The sequence below is a fragment of the Hypomesus transpacificus genome, chromosome 11 (assembly GCF_021917145.1).
Source record: "Hypomesus transpacificus isolate Combined female chromosome 11, fHypTra1, whole genome shotgun sequence".
In the NCBI taxonomy this organism is placed as follows: Eukaryota; Metazoa; Chordata; class Actinopteri; order Osmeriformes; family Osmeridae; genus Hypomesus; species Hypomesus transpacificus.
In genome coordinates this window covers 5,013,739-5,032,855 of record NC_061070.1, presented here as the reverse complement: position 1 = coordinate 5,032,855, position 19,117 = coordinate 5,013,739, and the positions used below count along the sequence as shown (strand labels likewise).

General features: G+C 40.3%; 2 protein-coding genes across 11 annotated transcripts; both read left to right on the top strand.

The window, feature by feature from the left end:
* The first annotated feature begins 11 nt into the window (after positions 1 to 11).
* Positions 12 to 6,155, top strand: LOC124473903 (serine/threonine-protein kinase ICK-like). Of its 4 annotated transcripts, none has more exons than XM_047029634.1 (14): positions 12 to 95; positions 1,276 to 1,546; positions 1,933 to 1,987; positions 2,751 to 2,872; positions 2,959 to 3,038; positions 3,113 to 3,245; positions 3,563 to 3,734; positions 3,868 to 4,035; positions 4,113 to 4,490; positions 4,595 to 4,785; positions 4,982 to 5,124; positions 5,268 to 5,378; positions 5,623 to 5,730; positions 5,886 to 6,155. In XM_047029634.1, exons 2-14 carry the CDS (start codon positions 1,446 to 1,448, stop codon positions 6,035 to 6,037), a joined length of 1,914 nt encoding a protein of 637 aa, XP_046885590.1. In that variant the 5' UTR covers positions 12 to 95; positions 1,276 to 1,445; the 3' UTR covers positions 6,038 to 6,155. The 4 variants fall into 4 exon arrangements, with proteins under 4 accessions (XP_046885590.1, XP_046885588.1, XP_046885589.1 ...); XM_047029632.1 differs by lacking the exon at positions 12 to 95 and adding an exon at positions 102 to 942; XM_047029633.1 differs by lacking the exon at positions 12 to 95 and adding an exon at positions 949 to 1,129.
* A 1,673-nt stretch (positions 6,156 to 7,828) lies between these two features.
* On the top strand, positions 7,829 to 16,445 carry LOC124473912. 7 transcript variants are annotated; one of them, XR_006956753.1, is made up of 5 exons: positions 7,845 to 8,239; positions 11,798 to 11,911; positions 13,238 to 13,520; positions 13,750 to 15,264; positions 15,444 to 16,408. XR_006956753.1 is itself a non-coding variant. In XM_047029647.1 (3 exons), exons 1-3 carry the CDS (start codon positions 12,504 to 12,506, stop codon positions 14,158 to 14,160), a joined length of 1,320 nt encoding a protein of 439 aa, XP_046885603.1. In that variant the 5' UTR covers positions 10,686 to 12,503; the 3' UTR covers positions 14,161 to 15,429. The 7 variants fall into 7 exon arrangements, 1 of the variants encoding a protein (XP_046885603.1); XR_006956751.1 differs by having other exon boundaries at positions 11,798 to 13,129; XR_006956752.1 differs by lacking the exon at positions 7,845 to 8,239 and having other exon boundaries at positions 10,686 to 13,129; positions 15,444 to 15,657; positions 15,931 to 16,408.
* The last annotated feature ends 2,672 nt before the right edge of the window (positions 16,446 to 19,117 follow it).

The following is a 19,117-nucleotide window of genomic DNA, read 5'->3' as shown; positions in this document are numbered from 1 at the left end:
GACAAATTTACGGTATCGCTGAAACGCAGCCATTTCGATGACTCGTTTCTAGCTGTGGCAACTGGCAAGGGCCTACAAGAAGGAAGGAGAGAAATGTAAATGTCATTAGTTGTTCCCGGGCTGCACGGCGGTGTCTCCAACTGTCACTGGTTGTGTTACACACGTGGACTGTTGGCCACAGATGGAGATATTCAGCTATTATTATTACACTATATTAATCCGGTTTTTAATTTAATCTAATTTGGTCAAAATAATACACGTTTGAACATGTATCTATTACAATCACATGAATGGTAACGCAAATCACTCCGCCTCTGCTAGCCGGACGACTCGTTAGATGTTTTCTGAATAACTCAAAACAATCAACTATTTGACGCTTGTAAGTCACGTGATTTGGCTTGTTATGACCAAACCGTCCATAAAAGATCAAATGTTTTACACATACTTATTCTTATCTATTTAACGAGATTTTTTTTTACAAAACTGATTCGTTGAACAAAAAGTTCACATTGTAATTACGTTTTGATCCACTGGCAAAAAGCCTCTCCCGGTGTAGAGTAATGACATCGTTAAAGACACCCGGGTTCTCCCGCGGTTAATCGGGTTGATTAAGTTCAAGGTAGTTTTAGCCCTATTGCTTTTATCAGAGCATAAGACGTGTATGGAGTAGCGCGTTTGCTCGATAGTTTTGTCATTTAAAAAAGTGTATATGATCAGGTTAATTTGCAAACTAGTTTTCTATGAAACGGGTCTTCTTCACATTCGCCGGCTAGACCACGTGACTACGTATTGGCCATTTAACTTAAAACAATGACACCTATTAGTGTTTTTTTCGTTCAGCTGTGATTTGTTGTGGTGCAGAGAAAAGGCCAGTGGATATAGTTATCTTATTTTGAAAGATAGGTGATGCAGTGTTCTGTTTACCGAATTGAAGCGCACAGGGTGAGTGTTGTTTGTCATGCATCGCTTAGACTGGTGTTAGAGTTGGGGCAGGATGTGTCTTGGTAAGGGGAGTTAGCACTAAGTAGTAGCTTAGCCTCTCTCGTGCCTTGCTGCCAATGACTGTATCCATCATAACATGTTCCATCCTTTTCCATGAAGGCGTCTTTTTCTGAAAAGGCGCACAATCGTGAGTGTGTGCAAGCGAGAAAAGGTCTTTGATAAACTAAACGCATTCAAATCCTCATATCCAGAGGATTGCTCACAAGCAGACATCAGGTAACTGAGACAACGGTCCAATGATTGACCTCTCATCCTCTCTTTTCTGTTGTCAAGGTGGAAGTAAGCCCCTGACAACATGATTCCTTCAACCCTGCCTGTGGTCCACTGCTGTTGTCACAGGAAGATCTGGTTGCACTCAGCAGCAGGTGGGGTCCACTGCTCCCTCTTTCTCCTCGTTCCAGCCCATCCTCATCTGCAGTTTGCTGAGTATAGACCGTTTCACCATGAATAGATACACCACGCTCAGGCAGCTTGGGGATGGCACCTACGGCTCGGTCATCCTCGGGCGAAGCCTGGAATCAGGGGAGCTTGTCGCCATAAAGAAGTGAGTAACTAGGAGGGGGTAGGGGTTGTTTATGAAGACATTCCTATACCAGCAACATCCTATGTTTGATGAGACAGTATAATCATCCCGTTCTCTGATGTAAATGAAATGGCTACTGCTCAACTTGAAAAGTTCTAAACCCTGCATTAGGACTATTATGCTAGCACTAGGATTAAAAATGAATGGGATTATTATCCTCTAGGGGCCACTCCCTCCTCCACATGTTGCTAAAATGACAGCTTGCCTGGTAGGTGTGTACAGATTGCAGTACCTCTTTCATGTCTGAGGAGAAGGAGAAATCTTGTTGGTTTACTCATTTTGGCTGTATAATTAAAGCTGCCCATCTCAGCTTGTGAAGTGTTAATACCTGTGTCTGGTCATCTCAGAATGAAGAGGAAGTTCTATTCCTGGGATGAGTGTATGAACCTCCGAGAGGTTAAAGTAAGCTTTCCTTCTCCAAACATTCCTTGATGTATAAATAAATAATCCATGCTGTAGAAATCATTTGATGAAAAGATTATAATTTTTTTGTGCCTATTGATCCCTAAAACAAAGCAATCGATAGAACCATACGATTCTATCAATTGTCTAATGTTTGTTTACTGTCATTTGTTCCCATCAACACCTGTTCAGAATGTACCATAATCTAAATTCCATCAGAACCACAGAACCAGCTCAAAGAATGGAAGGTGACTCTTGTGTGGCCTTGGATTTAAACTGTCTAGCTCCTCTCCCCTGACCTAGACCCCAACCAAGATATTCCTATAGCTTAAATCCAAAAGGAGCCAAACACCACTATAGTGAGCTAGTCCTCAATGTTTTTTTAAAGATAGCATGTACCACCAAAGATATCCTATCAAGGCTTTCCCCATCACTAAAGTATGGCATGGTCTAGCCTAAATTATTCCAAATGCATGGGTTAACTGAGTCTCTATCTCCACCAACCCCCTCCACTGTAATCTTTCCTGGTTTTATATAATGTCCTGGAAAAATAAACATCCACTGCAGCAATGGCTGTACTTGTATGTACTCAGTGTGATCTATTTTTCACCTAAAAGCGTATAGCTTTTGAATGTAGTTTGGCATGAACAAAATCTAATTTATGTTTTGTTTCACAGAATTAGTCAAAACTGCCATTCCCTTTGCATAGATTATGTACATTATATGATAACACGGTGGTTTACTTGGTTTCTTTTTTCTGCAGTCTTTGAAGAAACTCAACCATGCTAATGTGGTTAAACTGAAGGAGGTCATACGGGAGAACGACCACTTATACTTTGTGTTTGAGTATATGAAGGAGAACCTGTATCAACTCATGAAAGACAGGTAGACCCACACGTTAAAAAAATTGGTTATAGATTACTATTGTAGTTGAGGATGACTCCAGGTTATGTTACTGTTGCTTTCTCTAGGACTCGACTGTTTCCAGAATCTGCAGTGAGAAATATTATGTTCCAGATACTGCAGGGGCTTGCATTCATCCATAAACATGGTATGTTTACCCCAACTTGATCCTAAATCCTGCAAATCCTGACATGTTTTCAGTGGCAACCATTCCTCTTCCAGGATTCTTTCACAGGGATATGAAGCCTGAGAATCTTCTTTGTATGGGCCCAGAGCTGGTGAAGATAGCTGACTTTGGCCTGGCTAGGGAGATCAGATCCCGACCCCCATACACAGATTACGTCTCCACTAGATGGTGAGTCCGTGTTTTTTTGTTTCAAATCACTGTTGTGTGTCTTCTTCCTCTATGCCAACTTGAAGTGCTTTCGTAGAGTGTGTACAGTGGAAAGTAAAAGTTTGGGCACCCCCGAAAAGGGGGTTACTACCTATCAGTGAAGGCTTTTCTACGACCTCATCACATAAGTCAGCATCTAAACTTTTGATTATAAAGTATATAAAAGAATGCCATGACAAGCCTGAAGCTTTTTAGAACCACAATCAAATAAAAGTATTTGACAGGTTTTGTCAAAAACTTGTATCTCTACCATGCTCGAACCCTGTTCTGTGTTGCAGGTACAGAGCTCCCGAGGTTCTCCTCAGGTCGACTTCCTACAGCTCGCCTATTGACCAGTGGGCTGTGGGCTGCATCATGGCTGAGCTCTACACTCTCAGGCCTCTGTTTCCAGGCTCCAGTGAGGTGGACACCATCTTTAAGATCTGCCAAGTTTTGGGAACACCAAAGAAGGCATGTCGATAAAAAATGTTTTTTTACCAGTGTTAATCTAAGATGTTCTATTAGTATACGTAGTTGTCTCTAATAATGGCTTATGTTTTTCAGATGTATAACTAAACTAACTTGCAAACATATTTTATCATAGAATGACTGGCCTGAAGGCTATCAGTTGGCGGCAGCCATTAATTTTCGCTGGCCTCAGTGTGTGCCCAGCAACCTAAGAAGTCTGATCCCCAATGCCAGTCCAGAGGCCATCCACCTCATGAGAGACTTACTTGAGTGGGACCCCAAGAAGAGGCCTGCCTCTGGACAGGTAGCTAGCTTGAAGCCTTGTTGTATAAGGTTGCATTATAAACTAGAAACAAATATATTCCCCCTCTCCCTCTACAGGCCCTCAGGTACTCCTACTTCTATGTGGGCCAGGTGTTGGGCACCCCCCAGCAGATCCTGGAGCAGGGCAGACCACAGCTAGCCACCCTAGCGTCACACCCACCCCCACTTTCACACCAACCACTGCAACAACAACAGCCACTGCTGCTCAAACCGGTGCCCCCTCCCCAGCCGCCGCTACCAAATCAGCGCTGCCTGTCCAAGCCTCTTCAGCAGATCCAGTCTGCTCCATCTCCATCCCCCATCCTGGCCCCAATGTACAAAAGGCGCTTGGATCTGGCGAGAGAGCAGTCCAACTGTACTGTGAAGCAGGAGGAGACAGAGGGAGCTCTACAGGTCCGTCTCCCTTATATTGTTGACAAGAGCATGCAGAGCCAGGTGAGCTTGAAACAAAAGAAGTCAATTTGAAGGCTCGCCTCCTACAATCACTGCCCCCTGAATTGTAAAATGTTACTTGATTTAAGTTTTGCTAACTGGCACAGGAGTCTGAGAACGCCAACTTATTGACCTACCAACTGAAGCCCAAGGGCAGCCGACGACGCTGGGGCCATGGCACCGGCCACCGGAAAGGGGATGACTGGGACGACTTTGAGGACACCGAGCTAACATCCCTCAGTGTCCTTGGCAAAACCAATTTCTTCACTGAGAAACGAAGAGAGGACATGTTGAGCAGGTGAGGGGTGTTATTTATTTAGACCACGTGTCACAGGAAGGGGAGGTTGACACAGAAATGAATGAATACAAGTTGTATTCAAAATGGAAAAGTAAGAAATGTAAGAGGGCTAAGATGTATTTTGCTAGCTTTTTCCTAATGTCTTCGGTCTTATCTTGTCAGATAAAATGACTCAATTCTATCTTCGATCATCCAGGTATGGAAATGTTTTGGATTTCAGCCATCCTAATGGCAAGGATGACTCACCCTTAAATCTGAATAAGACAATGTCTTATCAGGAGCCTTCAAGGACCGCCTCAGCCAAAGAGCATTACTTGAAGCAGTCAAGATATTTACCAGGTACAAAATACAGAAAATGTTCCTGTCTGTACTATATTGTTGTTGGCCAAATACATTTCTGTTCTGTAACTAGTTTTTACCAGATTCTTTTTGTGTAACTTTAGTAAATGAACAAAAGTATTTTCTTGTCCTATATTTTGAAGGGATCAGTACAAAAAAGGCAATACATTCAAACAAAGACTTCAGTAGTAGGAACCTATGGGGCAGTAGCAGCATGCCATTTGGAGGAACTCTACCAAACAGAAGTACTCATGGTAATAAATGCCAAGATCCTACTATGCCTGTATCCTTCTATCATAATCCATGTGAATGTGCAGTAATATATCTAATTGAACCGCGAAAAGGTTGTATTTGTCCTATTAAGTTAATACCGATGACTAAGATGACTAACCGTCATCTTAAGCCCGCCTACATCACAGGCATCACTAGTATGATAAATGTTTGGTGTTGATAATTGTTTAATTGTTGTTTAACTGTACTTTTTGGTATTTAATGTAGGTTCAAATACACTACCTAGTGGTAGTGTACCATCCTTCTACAAGAAAGAGGTTGGATCAGCTGGTCAGAGAGTTCAACTGGGACCTGTAGTGGACTCAACAGCATCAAGTGAGGGAACACGGCTATGTGTTATTTAATTATTTCTTTTTAACTGTTTTTTGTTTTCTACCAGGAAGTTTATTGTTAGGGTAGTTAACAGTTGGCTGCCTGCATCTACTAACTAAGGTGTAGAGTGTGCTCATAGTGTGTCCTTGCTTTCACAGATTATGCAACCTGGAGGTCTACCAGAAGTCAGATGAGCTCCTCATCATACACATCTTCACCCACCAAGAGCACCCCTGGCCAGCGACCTCTGCCCCCAGTACAGTCTATCCACGGACGCACGGACTGGTCTGCCAAATATGGACACCGCTAGTGATTTCTTTGGGGCACTTGTTTTTATTACAGCTGGGATCAAATGTCTGTGAGCTCGGATGACTCTACTACAAATGTCAATATTAAACCATGTATATACATGTTATGCTGCAATAACATTGGTTTTCTTGTGTGTTGTATATTGCAGTATGTGCCACTTTTAAGTGTGTGTGTGTGTGTTAACTCGTTTTCACCAAGCCAAAAGTTTGATTTATTTTTTCTACTTTTTAGTTTGTATTACTCCTGTGAACAATGTACCCATTGTCTTCATTATAGAATATCCCTCCCTTCAATGATATAGATTTCTTTTTGCATTAATTAACCAGTCCATATGCATTCATGACCAATTTGTTTTTCAACTTTTTTTAGCTATATACTTTGCTTAAAATAACTTGGGTATTGTACCCCTAAGTACAGTACCATGGTGACATGCACAAGAGAATGACATGTGAATTATTGTTCATCTGCTATTTGATATTATTAAATTAAATTTGTCCTGAATTTGCTGAGGACATCTTAGCAAACTAAACTGATAACTCCCAAAGAAAATAGATAACCCTGGTGTTCAACACCAGATTATTGTCTTGGTGTTATTTCATCCAAGCAGTTTGATTTAACAGTTGCCTGGGTTCAGCTTCTGGGCAAGTGTTTATGTACAGTATACATACCTTATGTATCTTTGATGAATACCACCATTTATTTGATACGAAGTATTGATCCAAAGTCACTGTTTTTAAACAACCGTGTCCTCAATGTTTTTTTTTCCATCCAATAAATAAATATTGATGGATTCAACGTAAGTTTGACACTGCATGTTTATATTCATACATATAAAAAAAAAAATGTACAAGAAAGTTGTGCCAATATTGGCTTTGTGTTGTGACGGCCAACACTGATCAGTAATCCTTGTGCTCATGAATCAAACAGTACAGTTTATTGAAGCAGGCATTGCTAAAAAGTTTGAGAGCTATTTTTAAAGGACAATCCATATCCTTTTTGTTTTATTTTGGTTGCTTTTAGAACCTGCTGCAATGTCATATGGGAGCCAATCTTAAAGGGATGACTGTACATCTGCTTACAGTACTTTTGGCCACACTTTCTCTTCCTGTCTCCATTTCAATTTTCCATCCTTTCCTAAAATGTGTAAGTTTTCAACTTAGACATGACCAACGAGAAAAAAGGAAGGCAGACTGCCACGTGCAGTGCCGCATTTGGATGTGTCTGAAGTCTTGGAGCTTGACTTCCCTACGTTTCTCCTACAAATGGGCCTTGAGCTTGTTTGGAGGTTCTAGCAGGGAGTGCAGCTACTGGTATACCAACGATGCTCGTCCACCGGGGAACACGTCCTCATCCACCGAGCGCGGGGCTTCGGGAGGGACACACATGGAGCGGTGAGGGAGGAAGGGGACACCCGCCTAGCCAGCCAGATCAGCCGAATCAACCCTAGCGATCAATGGGGTGACAGATGTCGCAGCCAGATCGCCCTCACATCCAATATGATTCGTGTGAGGACCACTATATATATGTGCAGGGTGCGATAACATGCCATATACCGGTAGTGAAAGCTGTATTACGTTATGTAATAATATTTGACCAAGTACAGACACTGACATATCACAGAAACTTACACATCAAAGAAAATTTTTTTTATAAGAGAATTGGAAATTCAGTATGATCATTTCCATACCCATGGTGCATTTCAGACATGCAAATATACTGCTTCTCTATTGGTCAGACATGCAGATATGCTGCTTCTCTATTGGTCAAACGTCCTCATTTCATTACGCACTTCCTTCTTCCCTAGGTGTGTTCGCCATTGGCTGCGGCGCGGCAGGATGCACCGATCTGCGAGGGTTGCGAGACATAGAGAACTGCAGCCCTGTACACGCCCTGGAGCATTTCTGAAAGGGGTGCGTCGGGAGAAAGTGGGAGTTACGGGAGAAATGTTGGGGTGTCGGGAGCGATGATTATTTTGTGCTGATTGGTTGGATTCGTTGGGGTTTTGAGACGGTCTTCGGTACAGTATGTGAAGACAAACAAGTGCAGATGCCGGTGTTATCCCCAACTGGTTTCCGTAAGCATGCCAGCTGCATGGTTCACGTAACATCATCAGCTGCGGTCCGCTTCTATCACCAGATTCGTCACAAATTACTGTCGATTTCCAAGTCGCATCTCATATCTGCTGCAGCGAACATCAAAGTATGTAAGTGAGCATTACATTACAGTCATTCACGATTAAATAAATGTAGGCTGAGAAAATAAAACGTTTTCCAGCTTGCATGAAGTGGGATTAAATGTGACTAGAACAAAAAAGCACCGTTCATATAAGTAGTCCGCTTCTCTGCAAGGCAAGCTATTCAAGCTTGTATACAATTCCCCCCCCTTAAACATTGTGCTTTACTAGAAAAATGTATGTAGTGCCATACATGGTCCCCATGCAAAAAGGGTGAACTGCCATACACACATTTAGACAGCCAACACTACTGTGTTTTCTTTAAATTCCTACAAGTGGTGGACCACTGAACATTACAGACAAAACACAAATACAAACAAGCATAAAGCCAAGTGCTAGAATCAGCCCTTTTATTATGATCAAGAAACACTTGCAATACAACCAACAACTAACATCAACAGAGATGTAAGTGGATTGAATACCATATATAACCCTTTGCCTCCACAGCCCCCAAACAATTACAATGGACATTTAACTATAACAGCAAAGCAACACAATACCCTGCATTCACAGTTCAACTACAAGCTGGTAATCGCTTTTAGCTTTATTAACCAACAGGTAGGATACAGCATCTTCATCAGTGCAGAACACCATGTTTTACTGAGGCAAAATCACAATATTTGTATATTTTCATCAATATTTTATTACCGATGTACCAGTGGCGGAACTAGAGTTTTATACATGGGGTGGCCAAGGGGTGGCCAAGGCTACTTCAGGAGGTCCATAGTCCAGAGTCTTGGGTCACTGTTTTAATTAATATATACAGTATAATCTGTAGAGTCAGATGGCTGAGCTGTGAGGGAGTGGGGCTAGTAATCAGAAGGTTGCCGGATCAATTCCCCGCCGTGCCAAATGACGATGTGTCCTTGGGCAAGGCACTTCACCCTACTTGCCTCTGGGGGAATGTCCCTGTACTTACTGTAAGTCGCTCTGGATAAGAGTGTCTGCTAAATGACTAAATGTAAATGTAATCTGGGTTTATAAGTGCTGGAACATACAAAATATTTGTAGGAAAAAAAGCTTAAGCACCAGGGACTTATAATAGCATTTCGGTGTTGCAGAAATAACACAGTACATAGTTTATTTACAAAACAAGTGAATTTACAAACCCCAAAAAACACTGCAATTTGACTTGACAGGTAGCAGAAATCAAGCAGAAATGGACTTGAAAAATATAAATAACTTGGTGCCCAACCACATTACAAATTTACAGTATAATATTTATGTTCATATATATTATGTTAACTAATAGCAAAGAAAAGCTTTAGAATTGGCCTAAACAAGACCAAATTAAATCTGTGGACCGCCTGGGCCAAAAATGCCAGGGCCGATTTTTTGTTCCAGTCCAAGCCCTGGTTGTGGATACTATGTCCAGAAATAAAGCCAAGTCACTCATTTAGTGGCAGAATCCATTGTTATGTCTACAAAATTATTTGAGATATAGGCTACTATAAGTTTAGCTAACTTGCAAACCCTGAGGATAGCCTACTGTAGCAGACCTTTCTAAGTGACAACGGACAAGGGTGTTTTGTCCATCGGGAGTTGCTGTAGGCATGATGCTGAACACATTTGTGAAATCAGCTAGGGCTGTTTGAATAGCGATGTCAAGAAGAGCAGTGGTAAAATACAAGTTATTAAAAGAGACAGCGTCCGTGTCTTTTTGTCCACAGGATCATATACAATTAGATCTAAACCGAACTTACTAAGAGCTTGGTTACACTACCAAAGTTGAATTTGTAATGTGTTGTTAGCGATGCTAGCGTCATTTTGCTAGAGCTAGCTAGTCTATAACATTTCACTGGGTCTCGCAGCATGTGTCTGATTAACTGAAATTATTGTGAAATGTTATGTTCTAATAGCCATTTGCCTACTTTAGCAAGTCACTGTATTTCCATGCCCTTATAGTGTAACTGAGATAGCCTAAATAATTCCTCTTTCAAGTAATAAGCCCCTGTTCAAGTGTTGAGCATTAAATTGGCTGCACGGTCTGTAAAGATCTTGAGACAAAGCCAATATTTTGTTCTAAAACCGGATTATAAAAAAATGTAAAATCGGAGTACAAGCCTACTGGCTGTCTCAGTTTGTCTGTTATTGGAGTCGAAGTTCCAATATTAACTTACACAGCTACTAGGCTAATCAACATTCGTAAAAACTGTTCAGGAAACCTAAACCCAATGCAAACCTTAAGACTTACTTCAAATATTAGGCCTTTTTCAATCGAGAAAAAGAGCTTGTGGAGGTGTGGAAATACTCTTTATTCTGCTGTCTGTTCTTCTTATTCTTCTGTATCTCACAACAAATGTCTCTCTTCGATTTGAAAAATGCACCGCAACGCAGCAAAATAAATGCTTCTTTCAACAAGAGGTCAAATGAAATGTCAATCAGCATCAAACTTCCAGTAGCGAATTACATTTTGGGGTGGCACCCAGGGTGGCCAATCAGATGTCAGGGGTGTCCAGTGCCACCCCGGACACCCCTCTGGCTCCGCTACTGCGATGTACGGCAGCATATTGCTGCTACACCAGAAAAGGGATCAGTATCACGTTATAACGTGATGTTTCTTGTTATAACAAGATATTTATAATATTATAACAAGTTATTTTCATGTTATAACATGATGCAAACGTATCACGTTATGACAAGAAACATATTTATCATGTTATAACGTGATACAAACTTATCACATTATTTCAATAGTTCGTATCCAGTGTGCAGAGAAGGGATACATTGAGGAACATGGCTCATTTACAAGACTTGGTTAAGTTTTACTTCATGCTTGGGCTGAGACTTGGCGAGATTCTGCTTTTATTGAGCACGGTGAATGATATTTTGATAAGTATTGAAGACGTATTAGATAATACCCAATTGCTCTGAAAGTGCCAAGTCAATGAAAGGAATAGTTAAGATGAGTTCAAGACAAAATCAATGTATTTATTACAAATGTAATAACACACTCAAGTCGAGTATCACAGAAGACTGGACAAATGAATGCAGGAAATAAAGGGAGTTAAATAGGATCACCATATGGGAGGATACAAGATGATTAACCTTGCCTTTGCAGGCACTGAAAAAGGACACTGTATGCCAGATAACTTTTGTTTAGGTCTTTAGATAGGGCTCCTAGAAACGGCCTTGTCACTCCTTCTATTTGCCTCATTCAAAGTTGCATGGCATTATACACTTTGGTAATATTGTGACCTCTGACTTACATCAGCGACACAGGCCTTTCATAGTCACACCTTACAAAAACCCAACTTATGGCTATGCAGGTATAATAAAACTGAATAATAACAGTTTATCAATGATACAAGAAACATAATTAATAGATAGGCAGATTATGTGCTCATGAGCTTAATATTGCAAGGTATAGATCAAACATTGTTTATTATATTCAGAACATTTCAAACAGTATAGAAATAATAAAGTAATTATTATCTTTAATTGTTGTTAACTGATCAGTGGTTTAAGGACAGACCTCTTCAATATGCATACATTAAGAATAATTTTAAAATGCATGGGGCTGTACAGAAGGAAGAATGAGTCTGACCCTCTGGAGGGAGCATCATTTCTCAATGATCAGCTGGAGGGGCACGGGAAGCTTACTGGATACAAGCTACACCATCTAAACTGCATCCAAGCTAGGTATGTTCTGACCCAAAGTACAGTGAGGCATTTGTTAAAGTTTCTAGACTCCCGTGGTGTTGATCAAAGACGGAAAAATTGCCTGAGGCGACGCATGTACGTTACAGTTTTTCTTAATCGATTTGGTACATTTCTCCAAACTCAGGTAACTGCTCTCAAAACATTTAACACAGTGATCTGTACACTTTGTATTTGTCCTAAACAGATTGTAAATTCTCCTCAATTTCATACAAATTACAGATCAAAAGCATAATTTTCTCAAAACACTGTGCACAAAATTCCCTAACGTTATCACAGCAGTTCATACAGCCAACCAAATCTTTAATATATCAGGAAAAACATATGCAGCTTTTTCATTGGTCTTCACAAAGATCACAAGCATTTTTGTACCATTTTCAAAACACAACAAACAAAACTCTGTGAATTGTAAAATAGTCAGTTGCACACCTTATGTCCTCAATTAACCCCAAATTGATATCTGATGAGTTAGTAATCCACTCAACACAGAAAAAGCCAATTTCCTAATTGTTCACACAGCTGTCTTAATTACAACAACTACAAAAGGGGAAGAGAAAAACAACAAAAAAGGTGAATGAGGAGAAAAGACAATAAAAGAAGAAGAATGAGCAGGGGGAAAGGCAGAGGTGTAAGAGTGAGAGGTGGAGGACAGGGTATAGGGAGAAGAAGAGGAAGAGGAGATGGAGCAAGAAGATCTGAAGATGTAGGAGAAAGAGAAAGAAGAGCTGAGGGTGTAGGAGAAAGAGAAAGAAGAGCTGAGGATGTAGGAGAAAGAGAAAGAAGAGCTGAGGATGTAGGAGAAAGAAGAGCTGAGGATGTAGGAGAAAGAAGAGCTGAGGATGTAGGAGAAAGAGAAAGAAGTGCTGAGGATGTAGGTAGAGGAGAAAATAGAGGATTAGAGGGAGAAGAGATGGATAGATTGGAGGGCAATGGTATAGTGGAAAGAGAAAGAGCAGAAAATAGAAGAGATGGACAGAGAGGAAGAGGAGGGCAAGGTGGAAGAGGAGGGCAAGGTGGAAGAGGAGGGAGGAGAGGTAGAAGGATAGGGTACACACGTGTTTCAAATGAAATCAGAGCCACACTTATTGACCATGTCATAAATCATGGTCTCTCACTGAGAGAAGCTGGGCAGAGAGTTCAGCCCAATATAAACCGATCCACAGTGGCTTCAATTATCCGCACATTTCAGAGGGAAAACCGGTAAGTAACTATATAATTCTACTTCTACAATGAGAGTCCATGTAGTCTTGTTTGACATAGGTCTAGATTTCTACAGTAAATTTTCCTGCTTGTCCAAATATTTTTCAGAATTGAGGTTAGAGAACATTCAGGTGGACGAACAAGACTTCTTTCAATTGAACAAGAGCATGCCATTGTTGACATGGTGGTCCAGAACAACACCCTCCGACTCAAAGAAATTCAGCAAAGAATTACACAGGACAATCAACTGTTCCACATTATCCACCAATGCAGTCTCTCCACAATTGATCGTGTTTTAAGGAGAAATGCAATCCGAATGAAGCAAGTATACAAAGTGCCCTTTGAGAGGAACTCCGTTAGAGTGAAGGAGTTGCGATTCCAGTTTGTTCAAGTATGTGCAACCCAATTACTGCACTTATACTGTATGTCAACACAAAGATATATTTTTCCTGAATTTTAAGTATGTGTCCTTAAACCATTCCACTATATATATATATATTACTGCTGCTTCAAAGTGTGAACTCAAACTTCAGCAACAGTTTCACAGTAGTATTGACTGCAATGCCATTACTGTAAAACACTAACTTACTGCATTGTACCTTGTGTTCTTTTTACTCTAGAGAATCTTGGAGTTGGATAGCAGTGCAACTCATTATGAGTACCTGTATATTGATGACGCAGGCTTCAATCTTCACAAAAAAAGGAGAAGAGGGAGAAATGTGATTGGCCATCGTGCTATAGTCAATGTTCCTGGACAACGAGGAGGCAACGTCACTCTCTGTGCCACAATTTCTACAACTGGTGTTGTGGCACACAATGCTGTCTTGGGACCATACAACACAGCAAGGCTCCTACATTTTTTAAACCTCCTCAATGAAATCCTCTTTCCGCAGGGTGATCAGGAGCAAATGGTGCGGAATTTTGTAGTTGTTTGGGAGAATGTCCAATTCCACCATTCAGCACTAGTGCGAGAGTGGTTTGAGAATCACATTTCAGGATGGTGTTCCTTCCACCATATTCTCCTTTCCTGAATCCAATTGAGGAGTTTTTCTCCTCTTGGAGATGGAAAGTACATGATCGCAACCCTTACAACCAAGTAAGTCTTCTTCAAGCGATAGAAGAGGCCTGTGGAGATATTGGGGCACAAGCATGTCAAGGATGGATACAGCATTCAAGGCGTTTTTTCCCGCGATGCATGACTCGTGAAAATATTTGCTGCGATGTTGATGAAATTCTCTGGCCAGATGTAATTGAGAGGCATGATCAATAAATTAAGTGATTCATTGAATGGAATGGAAATTAATTGATTCATTGAATGGAATGTATTTACGTATTTGCAAAATATATATATATATATATATTTTTGTGGGTTGACTCATTGTTATACACCTGAACTCCTCACTAAAGAACTTAATGAAAAACGTGTATTTTCATTTATTTCTTTGTGTATCTTCAGCTGAATTTGTTATCAAATCAAAAGAGAACACACTTTTAGTTTTGATGCTAATATTGAATTTTAATAAATGCATTACTAAAATAAAATGCTGTGTTTTATTGTGCAGTGAATACTTAACTGTTTCGCTAACATAAGAGTGTGTTTAGTTTGCTGTGTTAACTGTTTTGAGAGCTGTTACCTGAGTTTGGAGAAATGTACCAAATCGATTAAGAAAAACTGTAACCCTGGGCCTAATTTTCGTGGCACGTTGACTATGACAAACTAAAGCCATATGGTATATACATAAATGGAGCGATTTATGGCTTTTCAAGACTTATGGTTTGGCTTCATGCCTATTCAACAAACAATAATCCCAAAATCATCGCTAGTTATTTCATAGCAGAAGTTGAGAAGAGGATGGGGACAGCTGCCAGAATTTGCGCAGATTTTGGAACAGAAAATGTCACAATGGTTGAGATGCAGATATTCTTACGATGGAGTATGGAACATCATATCAGTAATAGTTACATTTCTGGGTCCAGTACTAACAACCAACGGATCGAAAGCTGGTGGGGCTTTTTAAGAACGCATCATGCCCAGTATTGGATGAATCGTTTCCAGGAACTAAAAGACTGACCGTTTCTCAGGAGACTTCTTGGACAAGCAACTTGTATTGTTTACTTGTTTGAACATCATTGAGGTTTGTTAGGTCTGTCAAAGACCTCTCATTCTGTCCCTGTGTGTGCGTGTGCCTGAGAGATACTTTCACTCACCCTTTTTATTGTGTGAGAAAGAATGTAGCTAACTGCATGTATCATATTGACCAAAATGAAAAGTATTACATTTATCTTTGTTATTGCCTGTATTTTTCTTCTACAGGAAGAGCTGCAGCAAGTCACATTTGTGGATACCCACATTATCCGCAACAGCAGACATGCAGTAGCTCCAAGTGGACGTCCAATTCTAATAATTCTAGTACACTATCCCTCGTCTATTTGGAGGACAGGATCACCTGAAAGGGATTTCTCAGGAAGCAGTGGAGGCTTGCAAACAAGAATGCCAACAGAAAGGACCATTTCCTTGTGATGAAACGGTATTCAGCTTATGTTGCCTTATAATGGCAGAGAACTTCTTACTCTCACCTACCTACCACAGCAGATGAAGCCATAGAGCTGTATCTCTTCCTGAGTGCATTCATCCTTAAAAATGAATCAATTACCCCAAGAGCTCAGGAGCATTAAGGCGGGGCTGCATAATGTAAACTGATACCTTGGCTAGTTTTGAAAGGTTTACTGAATTTGTGAGGACATTTTTATAAAACTAATCACAACTATTTACTTTTTGTTTTCTTTCCTGATTTGTGCAGAGGGAAAAACAGTCTAAATGTCCTGGATAAAAAAAAACAGATACTACTGAGTGGTTACCCTGCTATGAGAGAAACCTATCTGTCTCTAACAACAGATCATTTTAATTTATGAGTTAACAAGTTCACTAAACAGGGAAGAATATAGGAATATGAACAAGTGGTTGGCCAAGGTAATAGAAAATGTGAGTGTGTGTTTGTGTACTTATGTTTACCAATACATGTGATTTGTGTGTCAGGAGAAGGGGCAGAACAATGTCAACTTTCTTGTTTGTAACCCTTTATATTTGTTTTCACATTGAACAACAATTTTGTCACTGCTGTTACCAAATACATTTGTCAACTCTTGCGTTTCCAATGCGGATATTCTGTGAAACTACTAACAGCCTCACGTATTGATGTTTGTGAATTGCTCAAATGAAAATAAATGACAACATATTTTGTAATAAATAAACATATTTAGAGATCCAGTTACTTTATTTTCTTATATAGAGTGGCATTGACTTTTTATATGATTTCATGCCTCATGCCTCATGCCTCCTCCCCCCAATTTTCTGACAGACCAAAAATGACTCATTCTTCAGTTTGAAAAGTGCACATTTATTTCCAGTTAATTGTAATGACATTATGCAGAGCAGCCATTACAATATCACAAAGATGTGTGTCCCCAAAAGTCTAAAACCATAGACTGCTGTTAAGGTCAACACCTTACAAAAACAAGTTAGGAAAACAAAGCAATCGCAGTCCAAATACAAATCTCCCACCACACACACAGGACTCGGATAACAGCTTTAAAAGGAAGAGGTGTATTTTAAACAAACAGTAAAAAAAAAGTGTGTATTTCTATAAAACATTATGTGCAAAACCAGCACAGACAGGTACCAGACTGCTTCAACATACTTGGTAAACATTTGTCTTACAAGACTTTGAAATGTCAAACAGTACCCTAAAAAACAAAACAGCCAGATGCTGCATTATTAATGACCTATTTTCAAACTTTCATTTAGTGAAACTGTTCAAAACAACTCAATGTCTTATTTTCAGGAGTGCATTATACTACCCAAAGGTATCTCTTTGTCTTTGTTATTGATACATTCATTATTAGAATTCTTTAGTTTCCTTGATGGTCACATTTTTTACTCACAAATACATGTTCCCTCCCAATTTTACTCTTTTCCTTTTTTATGTAACAATGGCTTTATCTTATAACTCATGTAACTCATGTACTTATTGTACATGTTGAACTAAACAATGCTTTTTATTGTATGACTTGGTACCAGAAAGATGAACTTATTACTGACTTAAGCTACAGTATGCTGAACATGTAGGAGCTTTCAGCAGCCAGTATACTGTCCAGTTCAGTAAGTAGTTCTGGGTAGGAAGTGTATGTCCAAGGTAGTTCCAGAGCTGGCCCACAGGTATGCACGACTGGTCGTCGTGCCAGTCCGTCTACTGATACAGGATCTCAACCTTGCTAACACAAATAAAATCTGGCCCTGTGACAAACCTTAACATCCTTCTGAGTCCTGCATCATCCAGTCCTCAGATGTACTGTTGCAGGAAACGGTAGCTCTGGTTTTCTGCTTGAGTTTTAGGAGATGCTTACAAACTTCAAAAGCTTTCTTGTTGTGGGCTTTTTATCCTCATAAATTTGTAGTACTTCTTGTGGCTTCACAAATGCTTCTTTTAGGAAGAGGCTAGCAACTAATAAAAAAAATTCTGCTGCATATCTTTGGTTTTTGGATTAACTGCATGTGTGCCACTTTTAGAAGGAGGCCTTTCAAATTACTTTGTGTTGGAAGCGTTGTTACATTCAAGCGGTCCAAAAGATCAAGTAGTTCATCCGTCTCCTCATCTAAAAGATCTTCCTTTAATGCAGTGGTTATCAGATCTCTATCTGACTGACTTATGTACAGGAAAAGATTTTCAAACAGCATTTCATCCGAAACTTAATTCTCACCAAAAATAAGTGCCACTGTGAAGACTGGCAAGGCAACAGGGAAAGTGATGGTCTTGAAATCCCTTTAGTAGAATTCGGCCAATGGATTTCCACTCTTCTTCCTGCCATTTAGGAGACAGTGAGGGAACCCTAACTTCTTCCCTTCAGCTGTGTGGTCCATAAGCTCTGTCCAGAATGCTGCATACACATCTCTATAGACACCATCTGCGTCAGCTCCTCTTTCATCTATATAAGTGTATTTCAGAGGGTGTTTGAGGAGTGTTGGATCCTTGAACTGGCTAATCATCTCCTCAAGAAGATTGACCCTTGTTGACACAAGCAACATCATATGAAGCTGTAGGACTGTTTGCTTTGTCACTTACAGATACTGTGGGCCTCATTTACTAACAAGTTTGCGCCCATTTCAGGCGTGAAATAGGGTAAAGACAAAACACCGTATTTACAAAGGCAGCGCAGTTGAGTATCAACGCAGATTACCGCTGCTGGGAGGGTAGTAATAGGGAAAGTGGGTGCGTATATTTCTAGCTCCTGTTTGCTGGACTTTTTTATTTTATTTTCCTCGAATCACCCATGGTGGCAGTAAGATGCAGGCAATTTTTCCCGTCTTTTAATGGCGCGTTAATTAACACTAATTGGCGCTGATTGCCCGGCGAGGATCTGGTTGGATAAATACCACCATTTACCAAAATGCGTAAATGCACCATCCGCTATTTGCGGTTGGGCACAGGCGCACTCAACAATGCACGCACAAGTTTGATGTTTGTTCTTTATTAAAATGTATTACAAGGTTTAGTTGTGAAATCTTGTAGGTTAGTTCAGACTGTTATACAAGGGTCAAAATGCTAAAGAGCCTGCTCAAAGTAGGCGCTAGCTTTTATTTTTAATTTTTTCATATCTCATGGAAACAGGGCTTTGGCGCATAGCTCATTGGCGATATAATGTTGGTTAGCATTAGCCTGGCTCTGCCCTCCTACGTACTTCCGCTCAATTTGGATTTTGCTTCTGTACTAGGTCTGGGAGCTCGGCTCTGAAGTTGGTTTCCAGAAACACATTTTTTATAAGTCCAATCAGCGAACAGAGGGAGTGGCTGAGAACGATGACGTTAATGTCGTGCACTTGTTTGAGTAGTTCAGTAATGGCGGCGGAAAAAGATGCGAGCGAAACTATTCTGCGGTTGTGGTAACGCTGCCGAATATAGGTTAAAGCAAGAACATTCCTTGCTGAGTTTTG